The following is a 20,632-nucleotide window of genomic DNA, read 5'->3' as shown; positions in this document are numbered from 1 at the left end:
ACCAGAAGACTTCTTTTCTCTACCAGATGAGGACACAGTGAGAAGATAATCATCTGTGAGATAGCAAGAGAACCCTCACCAAAAACTGACAAACTGAGAGACTTCCAACCTCCAGAACTGTAAGAAATTTGTTTAAGCACTCAGTTTGTGGCATTTTGTTACAGCACCAGACTATGACTTGCTCAACCCATTTTGTCCCAGTATTCCAGATGTGAAATACCAATAAACACTCAGGTGGAGTTATAATATAAAATTATGTAATATATAATATTAAAATTAGGGGCTGGGGATGTGGCTCAAACAGTAGCGCGCTCGTCTGGCATGCGTGCAGCCCGGGTTCAATCCTCAGCACCACATGCAAAGATGTTGTGTCTGCCGAAAACTAAAAAATAAACATTAAAAATTTCTCTCCCTTAAAAAAAAAACAGATTAATATAACTATGTGTAAAGTCTAGATTATGATTTCCAACCTATTTCAATGAACCTGTTTTAATTTCATTGACACTGTCACAGAACAAAAACCTTGGGGCTTTTTAATGATCGCTTTATTTTTATGTGGTGCTAAGGATCAAACCCAGTACCTTGTGCATGCTAGGTGAGTCCTCTACCACTGAGTCCCAGCCTCAGCCCTAAAACCTTGGGACTTAATGGGTCTTTTGTGTGTGGTACTGGGGATTTAACTCAAGGATGCTCTACCACTAAATCGCACCCCAGACCTTTATTTTTGAGACAGGATCAAAGTGAATTTGCAATCCTCCTGCCTTAGCCTCCTCAGTGCTGGGATCATGGTGCGCCTCTGGTAGAGGGCATCTACATTGATTTTCTTTGCATGCGATCATCTGATAACTACAGGCTCTCTATTTTGCTTTAATAGTCTATATATCTAGTTCTTCAGCAGTACCACACTGCCCTGATAACTGTAGCTGTACAGTGAACCTTGCAATCAGATGGTATGAGCCCGATTTTGATTTTGTGCCTTTCCTTCAATACTGAGTTAGTTATTCTAGGTCTCTTACCTTGCCATATAAACCTCAGTCATTTAAAAAAAATTTTTTTTTTAGTTGTAGTTGGACACAATACCTTTATTTATTTATTTTTATGTGGTGCTGAGGGTCGAACCCAGTGCCTTGCACATGCTAGGCAGTGCCCTATCGCTGAGCCACAACCCCAGGCCCCAGAGTAAGTTTTTTGACATCCACAAAATAACCTACTGAGATTTTAATTGGAATTGTGCTGAATTTATAGATCAAGTTGGGGAAAGTGACTTTTTTCACGTTTTTTTTTTGGGGGGGGGGTGCAGTTACTGGGTACTAAACCAGTACCTGCACTGCATGCTAGGCAAGTGCTCTATCACTTAACTACATCCAGAACCTTTTTGAGAAGCTTCTTACTAGCTGGCCAGATTGTTGGCTTCGAACTTGCGATCTTTCTGACTCAGCCTCCTGAGTAGCTGGGATTCCAGGTGTGGGCCACTGTAATGACTAACATCTTGCAAATATTGAGTCTTCCTATCCATAGATGGCCTATCACCTAGACAATGGTGTCATCTGTAAACAGTTATATTTCTTCATTCCCAATATGGAATAGCCTTTATTTCCTTTTCTTGCTTTATTCCATTAGCTACAGCTTCCTGTAGGGTGTTGAAAAGCAGTGGTAAAAGGAGTCATTCTGGCTTTGTTCCTGATCTTAGAGGAAAAGCTTCAAGTTTTTTCCCATTAAAAATTTTTGCAGGTATTTTTTTTAAACCAAGTTGAGGAATCTCCCCTCTATACCTAAACCTTCTGAGTTTTTATCATGAATGTTAAATTTTGCCAAATGCTTTTTCTGTATCTATTGATATGACCATGTGATCTTTCTTCTTTAGTGTGAACTACATTGATGTTTCAATGTTGAACCAGTTGTACATACCTGAGATAAACTCCACTTAGTCATGGTATAGTTTTTATATATTACTGAATCTGATTTGTTAATATTTTGTTGATAACTTTTACATCCATATTCATATTTGTCCACTATTTTATTTTCTTGTAGTGTCTTTGATTTTGCTAGTATGATAATGCTGACATCACAGAATGAGCCAGGAAGTATTTATATCCTCTGGAAAAGAGGAGAAAATAGCATAATTTCATACTTAAATGGGACAGAATTCACAAATGAACCCATTTGAGCCAGGGAACTGTTTTGGAAGATTAATTGTTGACTCAATTTCGTTAATATACATAGACCTATTCAGATTGTCTACTTATTGTTGAGTGAGTTTGGAGAGACTGATTTTCCAAGGAATTAGTTCAATTCATCTAAGTTATCCAATTTGTGAGCAAAGTGCTGTTTATAATATCCTTTTGACCTCTCCATGTCACAAGAACCATTCATTTCTGATATCAGTGATTTGTGTTCTCTCTGTCCTTCTTGATCTGGATAGATGCTTATCAACTTTATTGATCTCTTCAAAGAACCAACTCCTGGTTTTATTGATTTTTCTCTACTGATTTCATGATTTTTTAAAAACATTTTTAGGTATAGATGGGCACAACACAATGCCTTTATTTTTATGTGGTGCTCAGGATCGAACCTGTGTCCTGCCTGTGCTAGGCGAGCGCTCTACCACTGAGCCACAATCCCAGCCCAGATTTCCTGTTTTCATTTTCACATTTATTATTTCTTTTCTTCTGTTCACTCTGGATTTAATTTTCTCTTCTTTTCTCTGGTTTCCTGAGGTAGAAGCTTAGAATATTGACATATATATACACAGGGATTGAACCCAGGGGTACTCAATCACTGAGCCACATTCCCAGCCCTTTTTTATATTTTATTTAGAGTCAGGGTCTCATGAGTTGCTTTAGGCCTTGCTAAATTGTTGAGGCTGGCTCTGAACTCACAATCTTCTTGCCTCAGCCTCCCAAGATGCTGGCATTACAGGTTTGCACCACCATGCCTAGCTCTTTAAGATCTTCTTTTCAATAAATGCATTCACTGACCAGAATTTCTCATCAAGTTTTCACTCCAGTCCACAGAATTTGCTAGGCGATATTTTTATCTTTTTTTTTATTTTTTATTTTTTTATTTTTATTTTTTTATTTTTATCTTCATTTAATTCAAAATATTTAAAAATTTCTTCAGAGTTCTTCTTTGACTCACCCATTATTTAGAAGTATGCTGTGTAGCAGAGCATGTTATCCTATAATCCCTGTGACAAGAGAGGCTGAGGTAAGAGGACCCCAAGTTCCAGACCAGCCTGCGCAACTAAGTCTTGTCTCAAGATTAAAAAAATAATAAAAAAGGCTGAGGAACACCTGGGGCTCAACCCCCTGTACTGGGTTGGGCGGAGAAAAGCATGCTCTTTATACTCCAAAATTTCAGAATTTTCTACCTATATTTTTGTTATTAATTTCTAGTTTTAATATCACTGTGGTCTGCCAGCACATGTTGTACACTTTCTCTCAGTATTTGGGATTGAACCCAGCCTTTCAGTACTAGGGATTAAACCCATTGATCCACATCCCAAGCAGTTTTTGAGATTTGTGATCTTCCTACATCAGCTTCCTGAGTAGCTGGGATTACAGGCATGTGCCACCACATTTGGCAGTCTATCCTTTTAAACACATCAAAGTGTGCTTAAAGCATAGAGTATGGTCTGTCTGCTGAACATTCCAAGTGAACTTCAGAAGACTATTATCCGGGCTGGCAGTGTAGTACAGGGGTAGAGCACTTGGTCAGTATGCAAAAAGCCTTGAGTTTGATCGTCATCACCATAAAAACAGAACAAACCTGCTGTTGTTAGATGAAGGAGTCTGTGGATGTCTATCCCAGTGATGAATGGTAATGAGCTCAGTTGTGTCATCCTTGTTTTCTGAAGATGGATCTGTCCATTGTAGATAGAGACAATAGCTGGAGTCTCCAACTATAGTACTAGATTCATTTCTTTCCCCTAGCAGGACTATCAGATTTTGCCTTTTGTTTTCTGTTGCTGCTGTTAGGTGCACCAGGAATTGCTGTCTTTTTGATGTATAAACCCCTTATCATTATGCATTATTCCTCTCTTCCTGGTGCCTTTCCTTGCTCAGAAGTCTGCTGTGACTGAAAATAATGTAAACATTCCCTCTTTCTTTTGATTTCTATTAGCATGTTTTTCCATGTCTTTACTTTTAAGTTATATGCATTTTTATGTTTATAAGAGGTTTCTTGTAGAAGACATAGTTAGGTCTTGCTTTTGACCCACTCTGATGGTCTCTATCATCTACTGATCAATGAAGATTATTTTTGTCCTTAAAAAAACAAAAAACAAAACAAAACAAACAAAAAACAACAAGACAGGGTCTCACTATGTTGCCCAGCCTGGCCTTGAACTCCTGAGCCCAAGTAATTCCCTTGCCTTAGCCCAAGCAGTGGGAACTACAAGTGTGGGCCACCACACTTACATTTAAAATGACTGTTGAGTTGGGCACAATGACACACACCTGTAATCCCAGAAGCTTGGGAGGCTGAGGCAGGAGGATGGAGAGTTCAAAGCCAGCTTCTGCAAAAACAAGGTACTAGGCATCTCGGTGACATCCTGTCTCAAATAGAGCTGGGGATGTGGCCCAGCACCTTTGAGTTAAATCCTTGATACCCCAGCAAAAAAAAAAAAAAAAAAAAAGACTAATATTGTTATTATTGTTGAAATTAATATCTACAACATTTGTCCCTGTTTTATATATTACAGTTGATCTTTGCTCCTGTTTGTCTTCTATATTTTTTTCTGCATTTTCTGGTTTTAAAAATGGTTTCTTCACTGCTGGGGATCAAACCTAAGGCCTTATACATGTTATACAAATGCTCTATCACTGGGCTACCCAGTCTTACTTTGTGGTTTTGAGTATTTTCTAATACTCCACTTTGTCTCCTTGTCACCATATTCATTAAACTTGTCTTGTACTTTTGTTTTTAATTGGTTTTCTATCTGCACTTACAACTAATCCAAGTGTGCCTTCAAATAACATTATACTCAAAACCCTAACCACTCTATTAGTGAGTCATCAAAGACATCTGTCATTACTATTACAGTGTTTTTCATTTCTAGCATTTTTTATTCTATTTTAGAATTTCAATCTCTCTGCCTATATTATATATCTGTTTTTGTACAACATACATTTTCCACTAAAGCATTAGTCATATTAGTTTTAAAAAAATCCCTGATCTGGTAATTCCAACACTCTTGCCAGTTATGACTCTCATTCTAATGCTTGTTCAGTCTCTCCACTCTGCATTTTTCTCCTTTCAGTGTCTTACAGGTCTTTGTTAAAAGGCAGATGTGACAAGCTGGGTAAGCGAGCTGTGGCACCCATGCCTCAGTGCTGCCATGTTGGCTGTGCAATGAGGCATGCAGCACCATAAGCCTGTGCTCCTGGGCCCTCACAAGGTCAGAGAGAACAGAGTGCTGGGCTGGGAGCTTCCTTGCTCAGGTCAGGCAGGCTCTGGCAAGGCCATCTCTCTAGAGAACAGCTTTATGAGGAATAGTGCTCTGACATATTTCAGAAGTTTCTTTTCCCTTTCTCCTGCCAGAAGCATAGAGAGATTTCCCCCAATGTTCACTGTGGGATTCATCACACTTCTGGTGGTAAAAGGAAAAAAACCCGCCCTCAAACGTTTATGAGCCTCCATGACAGGTCTCCTGTCATTTTTATAGCTCAGACTTGTCCACACTGAGCTTTTGTCAAATTGTCCATTTCTGTTCAGGTTTCCTACCTGCACCAGTTTCCCTGGAGGTTCCTATTCACAAATCATGACTCTGTGTTGCCTATCCAATTTGGGTGCACTGGTTTGCCCTGGGATCTCAACTCTGATTGATCCAAGAGTCACTGATTTTCCAGTTTATTCAGTTCTTCACTTGTTAGAATCCCGCAGCAACTTCTAAGCTCCTTACATGTCAAAGCAGCAAAAAGTCTATTTTTTTTCTTTTATTTTTTCATAAACTACATACAGATGGTTCCTCAACTGTTAGGTTTTCATTACTGTGATGAAATACCTTAGATAGGTAAATGGAGGAGACACTTATTCTGACCACAGTTTCAGAAGTCTCAGCCCATAGTCACTTGGCCTGTGCTCTGGGCCTGTGGCAGCAGTACGCATTGTGGCAGGAGCCTAGCATGGCAGCCTGTTCACTCCATGGCGGCCAGGCACAAAATAGACAGGATGAAGTGGGTCCCAGAGACTCTCCAGTGGCATTCCCCCACTGACCTTGCTTCTTCCCCCAAGCCCAACCTCCCAATGGCTCCTCAGTTTAGCCTTTTACACGTTGACCTTTGAGGGATAATGCAGATTCAAAGTACAGCACTAACTTCCCAGGGTTCTGCATAAGACTTTTTCAATCTTATGACAGCATAAAGTGATATATATTCAATAGAAACTATATTATTTCCGATTTTGAATTTTTAATCTTTTCTTGGGCACTATGATCTCTCTTGCAATGCTGGGCAGTGGCAGAAGTCACAGCACCCAGGCAGGCACAAGATCACAGGGTAACAACTGTACTCTCCAGTGTGCTGTGCTGCTAAGCTGGTATGTTTGGTAGGTTAGATGCACTAAGTGATTTCCAACTTATGATTGGTTCATCAGGACATAACTCTGCTGTTAATCATCTATGACAATTTAAAAAGAAAATTATAATATTGTCTCAAATGTACACAGATATATTACATATAACTTTATCATAAAGGATGGAAGGGATGGTTGAGATTTATAATATGAAAGGCAAAAAAGAGAAATAAAAAGGACCCTGTTTCAAATTAAAAAAAAAAAAGGGCTGGGGATGTGGTTCAGTGGTAGAGTGCTTGCTTATCACACATAAGGCCCTGGGTTCAATCCCCATTCTCTCTCTCTCTCTCTCTCTCTCTCTCACACACACACACACACACACACAACGAGACATTAAATATTAATAGATTAAGCACTACAATTAAAAGGTAAGGGGCTGGGCTGGGGATGTGGCTCAAGCGGTAGCGCGCTCGCCTGGCATGCATGCGGCCCGGGTTCGATCCTCAGCACCACATACAAACAAAGACGTTGTGTCCGCCAAGTACTGAAAAATAAATATTAAAAAATTCTCTCTCTCTTTAAAAAAAAAAAAAAAAAAAAGATAAGGGGCTGGGGCTATAGCTTTGTGGCAGAGTGCCTGCCTAGCACAGGTGAGGCACTGTACTAAAAAAATAAAAATAAAGGCATGTTATACTTCTATGACAATAAAAAATTTTTAAAAAGACTCAGTGGTACAGTGCTCACCTGGCACGTGCAAGGTCCTAGGTTCGATCCTCAGCACCACATAAAAATAAATAAATAAATAAAACAAAGTTAAAAAAAAAAGATAAGGATTGTTAGGATGGATTAAAAAAAAAAAAAAGACCTTACCTTTTATTTGTAATGCTATTAGGAAGATCTTAAGTGTAAAGACAGAGGTTGACATAAGTGGACGAAAAAATATATGCCATGCTAACAGTTAAGGCTAGAATCGGTGGTGTATGCCTGTAATCCTAGCGGCTGGGAAGGCTGAAAAAGGAGGACAGAGAGTTCAAAGCCAGTGTTGCTAAGCAACTCATTGAGACCCCGTCTCTAAATAAAATACAAAATAGGACTGGGGATGTGGCTTGGGGGTTGGTTGAGTACCTCTGAGTTCAATCCCCGGTACCAAAAAGAAAAAAAAAAAAAAAAAGAATAAGGCTAAGGCTAGAACTGCTATGACATATCAGATGAAATATAGTCAGAACCAAATATATTACCAGAGATGATAAGGGATCCTCTTATCCCTAAAAATGATGATTAGAAGTGAAAATAATACAAATAACACAGCTTCAAAGTACATGAACCAGACACTGAGAAAATTAAAGACAATTCCACAATCACATGTGGGTATTTTAACACCTTCTCTTAGTAACTAAAGAATAACTACACTGTTGGGTGTGGTGGTATACACCTGTAATCCCAGGGGCTCAGGAGGCTAAGGCAGGAGAATCAAGAGTTCAAGGCCAGGGCCACGTTTGTAGCTCAGTGGCAGAGCAGTTACCTAGCATGAGTGAGGTACTGGGTTTGATTCCCGGCACCACATAAAAATAAAATAAAGGTATTGTGTCCATATACAACTAAAAAAAAATTAAAAAGTTCAAGGCCAGCCTCAGCAAAATCGAGGTGCTAAGCAACTCAGTGAGACCCTGTCTCTAAAAAATACAAAATAGGGTTGGGGATGTGGCTCGATGGTTGAGTATCCCTGAATTCAATCCCCAGTACTGGCCCCCCAAAAATAAATAAATAAATACATAAATAAATAAAATAACTATACATAAAATGAGCAAAGGGCTGGGGGATATATAAATAGTACCATGAAGCACCTTGACCTAATTGCTACTTGAACTCATCCCTTTTTAAAAAAAAGGTCTTTAGGGCTGGGGACGTAGCTCAAGCAGCAGCGTGTTCGCCTGGCATGTGTGCGGCCCGGGTTCGATCCGCAGCACCACATACAAAGAAAGATGTTGTGTCCGCCAAAAACTAAAAAATAAATATTAAAATTCTCTCTCTCTCCTTAAAAAAATAAAGAAAGTATTTTTAATTAATTAATTTTATGTGGTGCGGAGGATCGAACCCAGCACGTCGAATGCGCTAGGCAAGTGCTCTTCCACTGAGCCCCAGCCCATTGAACCCACCCTTTTTACATGCATGTAGTATACTTACTGGGAGAGACCCTAGAGTCATAAAATAAGAGCAAGCAAAAACGAGAAGAATGAAGTTATACAAGAATAGGTTCCCTGACCCTGGTAGAATTAAATGACAAGTCAACAACAATAAGAAATAGGAAAGTACCAACTGTTTTGAAAAGTAACACACATCCAACTAATCATTGGGTCAAAGAAATCACAAAACATAATATCTTGGACTAAATGATGACAAAAATATAACATTAAAATTTTCCAAAATGCAACTACAGCCATGCTTTCAGTCTTATAACTCCAACTGTCTATAAAAAGAAGCATCGCAAGTCAACAATTTTAGCACCCACTGCCAGAAGCAAAAGGCTTCAAACAGGTGGTTTTGAATGTGCATAAACTTGGGGCATATTATTTACAAGAGTCTTTCTGAGTAACTGGAAGACAAGCTCCAGCCAACAGAGAAATGATGCAAAAATTTCTGGTAAAAGGTTCAACAATTAACTAAAAGGTAAAAAAAATTATATACTTAACAGCAAAAAACAACATCAAAGGTGGGACTAGGAGTAATTGTAAAGGGTAAAGGAATTACATGTTCTGACAGTGTAGAGCAATAAAATAATAAAAAAATGAGAGGAAGGAGAAGAAAAAGGTAGAAAGCAGAACAAGCCTCAGTAGCTGAGGTAGAGAAGCTAGATCCAACAGAAAAAAGTACACATTTAAAAATATATTATTGCTGGGCACGGTGGCTCATGCCTGTAATCCTAGTGGTTCAGGAGGCCAAGGCAGGAGGATTGTGAGTTCAAAGCCAGCCTCAGCAAAAGTGAGGCACTAAACAACTCAGTGAGACCCTGTCTCTAAATAAAATACAAAATAGGATGGGGAGATGTGGTTTGGTGGTTGCGTGCCCCTGGATTTAATCCCCTGTACCAAAAAAAAAAAAAAATACTATTGACTCAGGAACTGTGACTTCACTCAGGAGCTGAAGCAGTAGGAAGCTTGAGTCCATAAATTCAAGACCAGCCCACAACACACTGATAGTGAGAGAGCAAAAGCATGTGCACATGAGGACACAGGTCTCAAGAAGGAAAGAGAGAGAATACTACTGACCAAACTGAGGTAGAGGAAAGAAAAGGTGAAGAAGAAAAGGACATGACATGCAACCCATAGAAACTGTCAAAAGAAAGCCAGCAAGAAAGAGTATTATGTAAAGAAGAGAATGAAGGTGCCACAAAACGCTTACAACGGGCACTGGGCACTGCATACATTTTCTAGAGTAAAGCAAATGGAGCAGTAAGGGAAGCCCTTGTAAACAAGGAGCACATGCCACATGTCTGTGGTGACTGCATCTGCTCTTGGAGAGGATGGACTAAGCACAACAACCCAACCGCCCTCACTGCTGCAATGAGGGTAGAACTGGGAGGGGGTTCCTAGGATAGCCTCCCGCCCATTCTCACCTGTTCGGCAGTTTCTCAAGACCTCTGATTCTTCAGCCCCCAGAAGATCCATGACCCACAGCTCCTCGCCTTGCTCCAGCTGGGAGATCAGCTCTGGCTTAGGGACAGGGAATCCTGTTGAGGGTGAAAACCTGGGTGAGCCTGTGTGGCCTCTGCCCACCGGGTCTCCCAAGCCAGGTGAGAAGTGCCTGCTTGCTGCCATGCTTGGTCAGGGAAAGCCAGGGGCTTAAGTGTTGTTGTTGTTGTTGTTTTTAGGAAGAATTCATCCTGTTCTCCTGTGGGCGGCGGGGGAGGAACACCACCACTGGGCCACTGGCAAAGGGAACGAAGTCCCTCGAATTGGGCAGCAAGGCTCTCTCACGGCCAGTCTTCCTTCAGCAGAGATCAGACTGGTACCCGGGGATGAGGGCAGGACCTTCTTTTTGGGATCCAAAAAGCCAAAGCAGCCCAAGAGCCCCCTTAGAGAGGGACACCCTCCCCCTGCCCCACCCCCGCTACAGAATCCAGAGGGAGATGTAGTTCTCACCTAGGGAGGCCACGTTCCCATAGTTCTCCAGCATCACATCCCGGTACAGCGCCCGCTGCTGGGGCCCCAGCTGCTGCCCCTCCGCTGGGGAGAAGTACACTGCCACGTCCTGGAAAGTCAGCGGCATCGCGCCCTGGGACCGCCCGGCGCGCTCCTGGATGCGGATTCACGGTCCGAGGGGCTGTGGAGCCAGGACCCACTAAGCTCAGAGCCACGACCCCTGCGGAAGGACGTGGGTCCACATTATCAACTCTTCGGCTTCCCCCACCTCAGAGCTCACAGGTCCGGAGACGGCTTCCCACTGCGATGGCGGGGAGGAACGTCAAGTCTCCCGGCCGGACTCGGCTGCCATCCCCCGATGCGACCGCCACGGAATCCGAGAGAAAGCAGGGGGCGCCACGGTCTGCGGCCACCCCGCTCTCCCTCGGGAGACTTGGGCGTGTTCGGCAAGAACAGCGGGGACGCGACCAGAGGAAGGAGGCAGCCTGCATTCTCGCAGAGGCCTCCTGGGGCCAGCGTGTACCCTCTCCACACCCTAGGACCGCTCCCGCCAGTGTGCAGGAGGGCCGGCGGGGCGGGAGCTGCAGCTCCGGCCGTCCAATCTCGGGCCTGAGGCTGGCGTGCCGCGCCCTGAGGCCTCCCGCTACCCGGGGCTTCGAGGACCCAGCCCCAGCGTGGACTGACGCCCCGGTCTCACCCCCGCCTCTCGGGTGGCCGGACGCGGGCGCGCGCCCCAGACAGGCTCTGAGAGCCGCCTGTGCCCCCTCCCCCAGTGTCCCCAGCATCACTAGAGCCCTTGGCCGGAACCTGCCTGCCGGCGCGTCCAGCAATCATCGAACTCGTTCGCTTAGTGCGTGGCTTCTCGTGTGACACCCTCTCAGCTGCCGGCCCGGCCGCCGCCGGCTACCTGCACTGCGGGAGGAGCCACGAAGAGCCTCACCTCGGTGCCGGCTTGCAGGAAGCGTCGGGCCCCAAGACCGAGCTCGGCAGCTAGCAGCAGCGTAGTGCGCCGACCAGCCGGAGACGGGGCCTGGGGGCGAGACGATCTAGCTGCGCATGCGCAGGCAGCCCTTCCCTGGAGACCGAGCCGGAAACGGGATGAAGCCCCGCCCCACGCATTTCCGGGGCTGGTCTAGGACTCCACGGAGCCAAGCCATCGGTGGTCCGCGGACTGCGGGAGGGGAAGGGCGGTCCTGGCTCACCCGCGGCTTCAGCCCGCCAGGTTCCGCGCTAAAGGTGCTTCATCTCCGCAGTCTCCCGACAGTGTCAATAGGTTAGTTCAAGGTAGCACTTGGTAAAATGAAGGAGGTAGTACGGCGGGGTTACAGGGAAGTAAAAATAAGATGAAGCTAAGGGATGACCTTGACGCCCCAAATTGGCTATGCACAACCTGGGGATGTGCTGCGGCTCAGTGTGCAGCGCTGGCCTGGATTTTGGGGACCCATTTCCAGTGCTGCAAAAAATAAACCTTACAAAGGCGAGCGCGCTACCACTTGAGCCACATCCCCAGCCCAATTTTATAATATCTTAATAACTTCTGAGTGACATAATTATTTGATTGTATCTTAGAACTTTATATAATAGGATCCATTCTATATATTTTCCCAAGATTCATGGGGAATCTTGGGCTGGGGCTGGGGTTGTGGTTCAGCGGTAGAGCGCTCGCCTAGCACATTCGAGACCCTGGGTTAGACTCTTGGCACCATATATAAACAGATAAAATAAAGGCATTGTATTAATAACTAAAAATGTTAAAAAGAAAAAAGCGCACGATTCGGGAGGGTGATGCAGGAGGATTGCAAGTTAATAATAGCCTAGCCAATTTAGACATGTCTTAAAATAAAAAAGGGCTGATTGGAGATATAGCTCATGGGTAGAGAGCGCTTACGGGGCAAGCGCAAGGCTCTTGGTTCCATCCCCAGCACTGCAATAAACAAACTCTGAGGCCATGGTTAGCCCTTCCCTAACAGTTCTGTAATTTATAAATCCACTTTGGTGGATTTATAAATTACAGATATTAGTAATTAACGATATTAGTAATTAAAATTGGAACAGAATAATTTGTGATTACCACAGTCACACCATAAGTATCAGTAAATTAAAGGTGATGAAAAAACTGATGTAGCCTGTGAATTTATTCAAGAAATTCTGATATGGTAGAATTTACAAATATGAGCAGTCTGTGTTAATGGCATAGCTTGCTCACCACAACAACTTTCCAGCTTCCATGTTCTTTTATGCACTGTCCCATTTTAACAAGAACCCTAATAGGTCAGTTTCACCAGAAGTCCCCTTAAACTCAAGTTTTCTTATCCATCTACTCCCCCACCAGCTTCATGGCCTATATGTCCCCATGTGCCTGGGCTGCCATCTCCCCTCTGCCTTCTGAGGTGGTCCTGGGTAGTTGACCTTACAAAGCATTACATCCTGAATACAGTTTTCCTTAACAGTTTCTCTCCCTTCTTAAGAAGCAGACAGGAAGACTGCTAAGTGAAAGGTCAGTTCTCTGCAGGGTACACCAAAGCCCCTCTGTGAGGTGGAACATGGTATTTCCTGCTCCCCTGACTCCTCTGCCTCTGCCCTTTCAGTGTGTGCCTAGAGCCCTGGCCAGTGGAGGTAAGGGCTGTAAGTTTGTTTTCGTGAAAAAGCTTGAAAAGATAAAGCAAGTGAAGCCAATGTGTTTGGGCTCATGTTAGAAGTCCAGAAGTGGTGTACCTAGAATTCACTGACTCCTTTGCCTGGCACCTTTTTTTCTCTGTTCTTTTTGTTTTTGTTTTTTAGTACTGGGGATTGAACTTTACCACAGAGCCATGTGGATGGTTAGATAGTCTCATAGCAGTGTCAAGATGCTTTACATGTGGGCAAAGGGACTTTTTTTTTTCTTTCCAGTACTGGGTATTGAACCCAGGCGCACTCCACCACTGAACTACATTCCCAGCCATTTTTAAAATTTTATTTTGATGCAGGGTCTCACTAGGTTGCCAGGCTGGCTTCAAACTTGGGATCCTTTGGCCTCAGTGCCACTGTATGGAGGGACTTAATTAAAAAATTTTTGTTTCGGGCTGGAGATGTGGCTCAAGCCGTAGCGCGTTTGCCTGGCATGCGTGCGGCCCGGGTTCGATCCTCAGCACCACATACAAAGATGTTGTGTCCACCAAATACTAAAAAATAAATACTAAAAAAATTCTCTCTCTCTCTCTCTCTCTTTAAAAAAAAATTTGTTTCTACATTCCTATTTTGTTTTCAAATGTATCATGAGTACATAGTCTCCAACACATCTAATAGTTGAGATCAGAAGTATGTGACATAAAAAGCTCTGTCACTGGATAAGGTTGGCATGGCCACTCTGCTTACTTGTGTACATCCTTTTTTGCGGGTCTGGATCTCCTTGTTCCCTTTTAGGTGGGCCAGTGGTCCTGGGGGACCCAGCTGAGGCTGAAGGACACAGGGGCATTCTGCACCCTTAGCTGAGCCAAGCCTCTGAATCCTCCAGCTCTAGAAACACAGCAGCCTCCCTGGCAGCCCTCTGTCCTCAAAAGGCAGCCTTTTCCTTTCCCTGTGGCCCACACCTAAGTTGCCACAGCTGTAGTTCTCACTCAAGAGAAGAAAAGGTATTTGCTGAGATGGCAGAAACCAAGCATTTTTCAAACAGCCTATGTGGGTAACAGGCTGGCCTGGAACAGCAAAGTTTATTTGCTGTTCTCAGAAGTTCCTGCACTTAGGCCTGATTATCCTATGAGATGTATGAACTGGTTTCTCAGCAGAGAACCAACCAAAAAAGTGCAGGAAAGCAGGGACCCCTCAAGCAGATAGTCTGACAGCCCTAAGACCCCTAGCCAGAGAATGGCTATTCTGAGAACTACAAGCTGGCCATACACTGCGCCCCCCGCCACCCCCCAATAGCTACCCTGGAGGCACTCAGAAAGGCCCCCTACCCTATCCAGCAGCTCCACCTTACAACAGCACCCCTCACAGTGGACTCTCAACCTCCTCCCTGTTCCCCTACATACTACTCTAAACACAGCAGCAGTATTATCCTTTTACTTACTTATTTTCATGGAACTGGGTAATGAACCCAGGGGCACTCTATCACTAAGCTACATCCCCATCCTTTTTATTTTTAATTTTGAGAAAAGGTCTCAATAACTTGCTGAGTCTGGCCTTGAACTTGCAATCTTCCTGCCTCAGCCTCCCAAGTGCCTGGGATTACACGTATTTACCACCACCCCTGGATAATGTTATGCTTTTAAATAATAGAAGTGTTATCCTTTTAAAACAACCACCAGAGTACATCCTTCCTCTGTTGAAAACCCTCAAAGATTCCCCCATTGGCTTAGACTTCAACCACAATCCTTTGAGCAGAATTTCTCAGACCTGACCTGTGTACCCTCCCCAGCTTTACCTCCCTCCAATGACCTCCTCCAACTTGGCTGGAATCACATGACATCCAATATACATGGTCTCTCTCTACTCATCACCTGTGCACCAGCTGGTCCCCCACTGGACTTCATTCCCCTAACTCCTGTCCTTCAAGTCTGCTCAGATACCATGTTCTCCAGGAAGCCCAGCCATGATAGAGCTTATAGGGGCAAGCATGCCCTCACACCCTACACCCCACCTTGCACAAAACTAAGTACACATTTGTCACCCCTTGATAAGCTGTACCCACTGTTTACTATGGCATTTTGTAATGTTTCCCCCTCTTCCCAACCCACAACGATATCAGCCCCACAAGGGCAGGGATTTAAGACAGACAAAAGTGCCCACACTAAAAATAGCATTTATGAAAGCAAACAAGAAAAAGGGCCCAGATGCTTAGTGGGGTCAGGCTGAGCAAAGGCATATTCAGAGGGCCCTGATTTGGACCCCAGACTGTCACTTTACCACACTCAGAAACAAACAAACAAAAAACCTAGGGAAGGGGTGACATGCAGTCTAGCATCCAATTAGAGGAAATGCAAGTTGTATTCTGGTACCAGCTGCAGTGCTGACAAGGGAGGCTCAGTCCTGCAGTCTGCGCTCGCACCTCCTCTCCAGATCTGTCATCTCCTTCAGGACCAGCGCCACACTGTACCGCAGTTCCTGGAACTTGGCTGTGGGAACCTCGAAGAGATATGCTGACCCATCTGAAAGCTTCAGCTGCATCAAGATGCTTGGCTTCAGGGAGCGGGCCAGGGCACTGGTGGAAATTGCCACATCCACCCTCCACCTAAAATCAGCAATGTGGGGAAGCCAGGAACCCTGCTGCTGGGCCACAGAGTCCAGGAGGGGGCGCTGGCCACCAAAAACCACACTGGTCAAGTCCCCAACCAGGTCTTGGGGGATGCCGAGCTCCTGGAGTTCGTCCTTGAAGGCATCAGGCTTCAGGCTGGGAGAGGGAAGCCGGAGAGCCTGCTGGAGTAGTGTGTGTGTGCCAGCAAGTAGGGCACCTAGCTGCTCCTCTGGCAGGCTGGAACTGGCACCCAGGCGCTGCATGGCCTCTCGGCAGTCCTCCCCCTGCAAGCTGCTAACCACAAGCTTCAGCAACTTTCTGAATGTGCTCCTGTCCAGGTCTCCCAGAAACCGGGCCATTGCTGCCACCTCTGGAGGGAGTTGGGGCCCCAGAAAACTGACCCGGCCACTGTGACTGTCAGCAGGATGATGCAGGTATGGAGCTGCAGTCCCTAAGGCAGACATCGCTGCTTCCTCCTCCTTGATCAGCCAGAGGGGAGGTCCCAGCCACAGCTCCCTGAAGGGAAGGGGGAGGGAAGGCCAGTGACTGCCACATCCTTAGGACCTTAAGGATCATGTGGACCCCACCATTAGGATGCTGATGGTTTGAAGTATCAATGACAGTAGGTGTGAAGGGGCTAGGGAAATGACCCCGTGAGCAGGTGGAAAAGAGGCCCACCTGGGTCCTGATAAGAGGGGAGGTTTCTCAGAGGAAGTGACGTCTGAGCAGGAGTTGGTAGGGAAGTGGGTGAAAAGGAAGAGAACCAAGAAGAAAGAAAAAAAAAAGAGAGCGTATGTAAATCCTAAACTAACAGATTCAAGATTATATTAGGTAGGAGAAATACCCGCAGGCACAGGACACGGCAGTTGGGACCCCGCACTACTCAACCCAGAATATTCACAACGTCCCTGCAAGAGCTAATCATTTTCACCTCACAAAGGAAATCCAGCCTACAAATGCAGCTGCCCAAGCCAAAAACTAGAGTCTAAACCTGTCCACTAAGAAGGGCCGCGTTAGCACAGGGGCTACACTCAGCCTCCCCTGCAGGAGGACCAGGTAGAAGCAGTGCACCACGTAAAGAGGGCTGTGGCACTACCTGAAAAAACAATGGCGACAACGTCGTCATTGGCGACGTGCTCACACATTTGCCCCAGGGAGAGTGCACGGTCCACCTCGACAAGCTGGGTAGAGGGAGCGGGGCGCTCCCTCACGAGTATTCAGAGGCCCCTGGGCTCTGACGTGCTGCCGCTGCCCAGGCCCGGCTCCCCTCTTCCGGATAAACGGCCCTTCGCACCCCGCGGCCGTGTCCGCCCGGCGATCAAGGCAAACTCGTAGGGCCATCTCCCACACCGAGGGGCCGGGTCTCCGCTCGCGACGCCACCGCGGGGATGTCGTCCCAGTGCCCTCTCCCCGCGTCCCCACGCCCCCGCACCTGGAGCGGTCCGCTGCAGCAAGCCAGAAGCTGGGCGCGGCCTCCGTGTGGCCCCAGACTCTCACGGGCCTCTCTAGGAAAGAGGAGCGCTCGGCTCTATGGTTCGCGACCCCGGGGCCGGGGACGGGGGCGCGAGACACTTCCGGGCCGCTCTAGCAAAGCGGAGGGCGGGGCTCTATGGCCCGCCCGGCGGCACAGCGTGTCGGAGCTGCGGGCTCGCTCCCTTCTGCTGCTCCGGTCCTTCCGCGGTGCAGGGAGAGGGAAGCCGGGCGAGCTGCTCGGCGCGGTTCTCAGGCACGCCGTGGCTCCCGCAGAGTCCACTTCAGGTGCTTGACTCTGGTTTTCCGAAGTTCTGTCGTGTGGGGCTGTGCGAGCCTGGGCCCCGTAAAGCCTTCGGAAGAGGAGGGCGAGGAGGGCGACGCCGCTGCCCACCGAGGTGGAGCGCGGGCCGAGGGCCACGACCGAGCGAGCCTGCCTTCGACCCGGGCCGCCGTGGAGGTTCGCTGAGCGCTCCCGAGTTGTCTGGTGGCGTAAGCCGGCTGTCGTCCTCTAGGCACACCCACTTCCCACAGTGACATATAAATGGGCCACAGAAAGAAAGCAGCCGCAAGGCTACGGAATACTGAGCCCAGAGCACTGAGATGAACGCGAAGAGTCGCTGGAACTGGTCAGGTAAGGACTTTAACGACCAGTTCCAGTCGGCAGGGTTGTCAAAGCCGAGGGTCCAGAGAGGCGGCAGTTTCACCGTGTACGGTGCCAGCTCTAGGTGTGGGAGCGGGCCACGCGTGGTCATCACAGGCAGGGAAAGCTGCACTCTGCTGAAACCCCATGGGCACAGGAAATGGGAGGTTCCTCACTGTGGCAATTTTCCTGGGCCTTGAACCTGTGATCCTCCTGCCTTAGCCTCTCAAATTGCTGGGATTACAGGTGTGCACCACCATACTTGGCTAGACTCTTTTTGTTTTATTTTTAGGCAGGTTCTCATTAAGTTGCCCAGGCTGGCCTTTAACTTGTGATCTTCCTGCCTCAGCCTCCTGAATAGCTAGGATTACAGGGGTGTGCCACCATGCCTGTTAGTGAGTTTTAAGTTAAAAAGGCTTTCACTTTCAATAATAATAATAAAAACAAAACAGGAAAGCCATACAGTGGGGGAAATATTCAAAGCCCCGTGCCAGACAAAGGCCTGATACCCAGAATATATAAAGAACTTTTGCAAATCAATAATAAAAAGATTTTACTAGAATTAAACACACACTCACACACACACACACACACACACACACACACTAATTGCATGAAGGATTATTGCCTCTACTGGTAGTGTGGTAGTACAGATTAAAACCACAATGAGATATCATTTCACCCATTCAGCAGAGCTGAAATAGAACTGACTATACATATTTGGGAAAGTTTGTACAGTAATTGCATCAGCTATCTACTGTTTGTGGAAGTGTAAACTAGACAACTAGTTTGAAAAACTGCTTAGCAGTTTCTTTTAATTTAAGCATACGGGGTAGGGGATGCATTCCAGTGGCAGAGCACTTGCTTAGCATACCCAAGGCCCTTGACTCATCCCCAGTACTGCAAAACAACAGAAAAGCTTAAAGATACAGATACTCTAGGACCTAGAAATTGCAATCCTAGGTATTTCTTTTCTTTTTTTTTTATATTGAATTGCACAGAAAAGGACTTAATTTTTTTTTTTTAGTTGTTGGTGGACCTTTATTTTATTTATTTATACATGGTGCTGAGAATCGAACTGAGTGCCTCACACATGCTAGGCAAGTGCGCTACCACTGAGCCACAGCTCCAGTCCCCAATCCTAGGTATTTCTCTATGAGAAACAAAAAGTTATAAACCAAAAGGTTTTATAAAATATCTGAATATTTCCAGGGCTGCTATAGCAGTGTTGGTGGCACAACAGAGATGGATTTAATGGTTCCAGGGCTAGAAGTCTGAGATTAAAGTGTTGGCAGGGATGTGTTTTTTTTTTTTTAATTGTTAGTATTTATTTTTTAGTTTTACATCTTTGTTTGTATGTGGTGCTGAGGATCAAACCTGGGCCGCACGCATGCCAGGCGAACGGGCTACCACTTGAGCCACATCCCCAGCCCCAGGGATGTGTTTTCTCTGAAGCCTACAGGACCCTTCCCTGACTCTTCCCACCTCTGGAAGACCCCTGGCCTTACTTCAGTCTGCTCCTTCTCCATGTGGTACTTTCTCCTTTGAGTCTGTGTCCAAATTTCCCTTTTCTTGTATGCATACATGCCATGAGCAAGCTGTGCCTCCAACAGAAACCAAAACCATTTGCATTTTTCCACAATGTCAGAATTTGTTGAATAACAATGAATTCACAAGCTACACCACTTTCAGTGGTGGCAATTCAACAATACTTGAGGGTCACCTGATAGTCATAACCCAGGCAAACTCAAGTTCTTTTATTCCATTCCAATCTAATTTGTTTTTTAAAAATATTTTTTTTAGTTATAGAGGGACATGAAACATTTTATTTACTTATTTATCTATTTATTTATTTATTTATGTGTGTGGTACTGAGGTTGAACTCAGTGACTCACACATGCTAGGCAAGCAGTCTATCACTGACCCACAGTCACAGCCCTCCCTTTATTTCATTTTTATGTGGTGCTAAGGATCGAACCCAGTGCCTCACTTGTGCTAGGTGAGCCCTGTACCACTGAGCCATGACCCCAGTTCCCCAGTCTAATTTTTTCTTAATATTTTAGTTTTTAGTTGTAGTTGGACACAATGCCTTTATTTTATTTATTTATTTTTATGTGTTGTTGAGGATCGAACCCAGGGCCTTGAATGTGCTAGGCGCGTGCTCTACCACTGAGGTACAACCCCAGTCCCCCCAGTCTAATTTCTAATAACTCTCAAATCACACATTATATTTCACACAATTATCACACACACACACACACACATTTTTATATATGTCACAGAGTAAGTCTGAAAGCGTCCAGGCACCACACAATTACAGGATGCTTTTAAGTATTTTTTAAGTTGTCGACAGATCTTTATTTATTTTTAATGGTGCTGAGAATTGAACCTAGTACCTCTTACCTGCCAGGCAAGCCCTCTACCACTGAGCCACAGCCACAGCCCTGGACTGAGGTTTTTATCCAACCAGTTCCCCAGAGTTGCCAAGGTTGAGGGTCTGACTGCAGTTTCAGTCTCAGTGTCAATTGGGGTGGTCTGGGCCTGGTTGTCACAGGCAGGAGAAAATGTGCGGTGTTGAAGCCCAAAGGAACCAGAACTGAAGCTCACTGTAGGGATTTTCCTGGGCCAGATTTGTGACAAGTGACCAGGTGATGG

General features: G+C 45.5%; 2 protein-coding genes across 12 annotated transcripts in view; both read right to left on the bottom strand.

Annotated features, from left to right (window-relative positions):
• Znf251 (zinc finger protein 251) overlaps positions 1–17,429 on the bottom strand; it is a 56,966-nt gene extending 39,537 nt beyond the window's left edge. Inside the window, exons 1-3 of one of the 9 annotated variants that reach the window (XM_021723049.3) lie at positions 17,297–17,429; positions 10,653–10,872; positions 10,127–10,240 (exon numbers count right to left, since the gene is read on the bottom strand). In XM_021723049.3, coding sequence (XP_021578724.2) covers positions 10,127–10,240; positions 10,653–10,779 — 241 coding nt within the window. In that variant the 5' untranslated portion in view covers positions 10,780–10,872; positions 17,297–17,429. The other 8 variants (XM_040293426.2, XM_078016427.1, XM_078016425.1 and 5 more) reach the window with 8 other exon arrangements.
• Positions 15,413–17,428, bottom strand: Commd5 (COMM domain containing 5). Of its 3 annotated transcripts, none has more exons than XM_013356783.4 (2): positions 17,297–17,428; positions 15,413–16,380 (listed from the first exon to the last, which is right to left on the bottom strand). In XM_013356783.4, the coding sequence occupies exon 2, from the start codon at positions 16,326–16,328 to the stop codon at positions 15,654–15,656; it is 675 nt and encodes a 224-aa protein (XP_013212237.1). In that variant the 5' UTR covers positions 16,329–16,380; positions 17,297–17,428; the 3' UTR covers positions 15,413–15,653. The 3 variants fall into 3 exon arrangements, with proteins under 3 accessions (XP_013212237.1, XP_077872566.1, XP_021578754.1); XM_078016440.1 differs by having other exon boundaries at positions 15,413–16,585; positions 17,297–17,386; XM_021723079.2 differs by lacking the exon at positions 17,297–17,428 and adding an exon at positions 16,961–17,266.
• Positions 17,430–20,632: the final 3,203 nt, after the last annotated feature.

The sequence above is a fragment of the Ictidomys tridecemlineatus genome, chromosome 7 (assembly GCF_052094955.1).
Source record: "Ictidomys tridecemlineatus isolate mIctTri1 chromosome 7, mIctTri1.hap1, whole genome shotgun sequence".
NCBI classification, from domain to species: domain Eukaryota; kingdom Metazoa; phylum Chordata; class Mammalia; order Rodentia; family Sciuridae; genus Ictidomys; species Ictidomys tridecemlineatus.
This window is presented reverse-complemented; position numbering and strand designations above follow the sequence as displayed.

What these genes read in the sequence shown, in the direction of transcription:
- Commd5 (XM_013356783.4), bottom strand. Translation starts at nt 16,328, where the DNA reads ATGTCTGCCTTAGGGACTGCAGCTCCATACCTGCATCATCCTGCTGAC.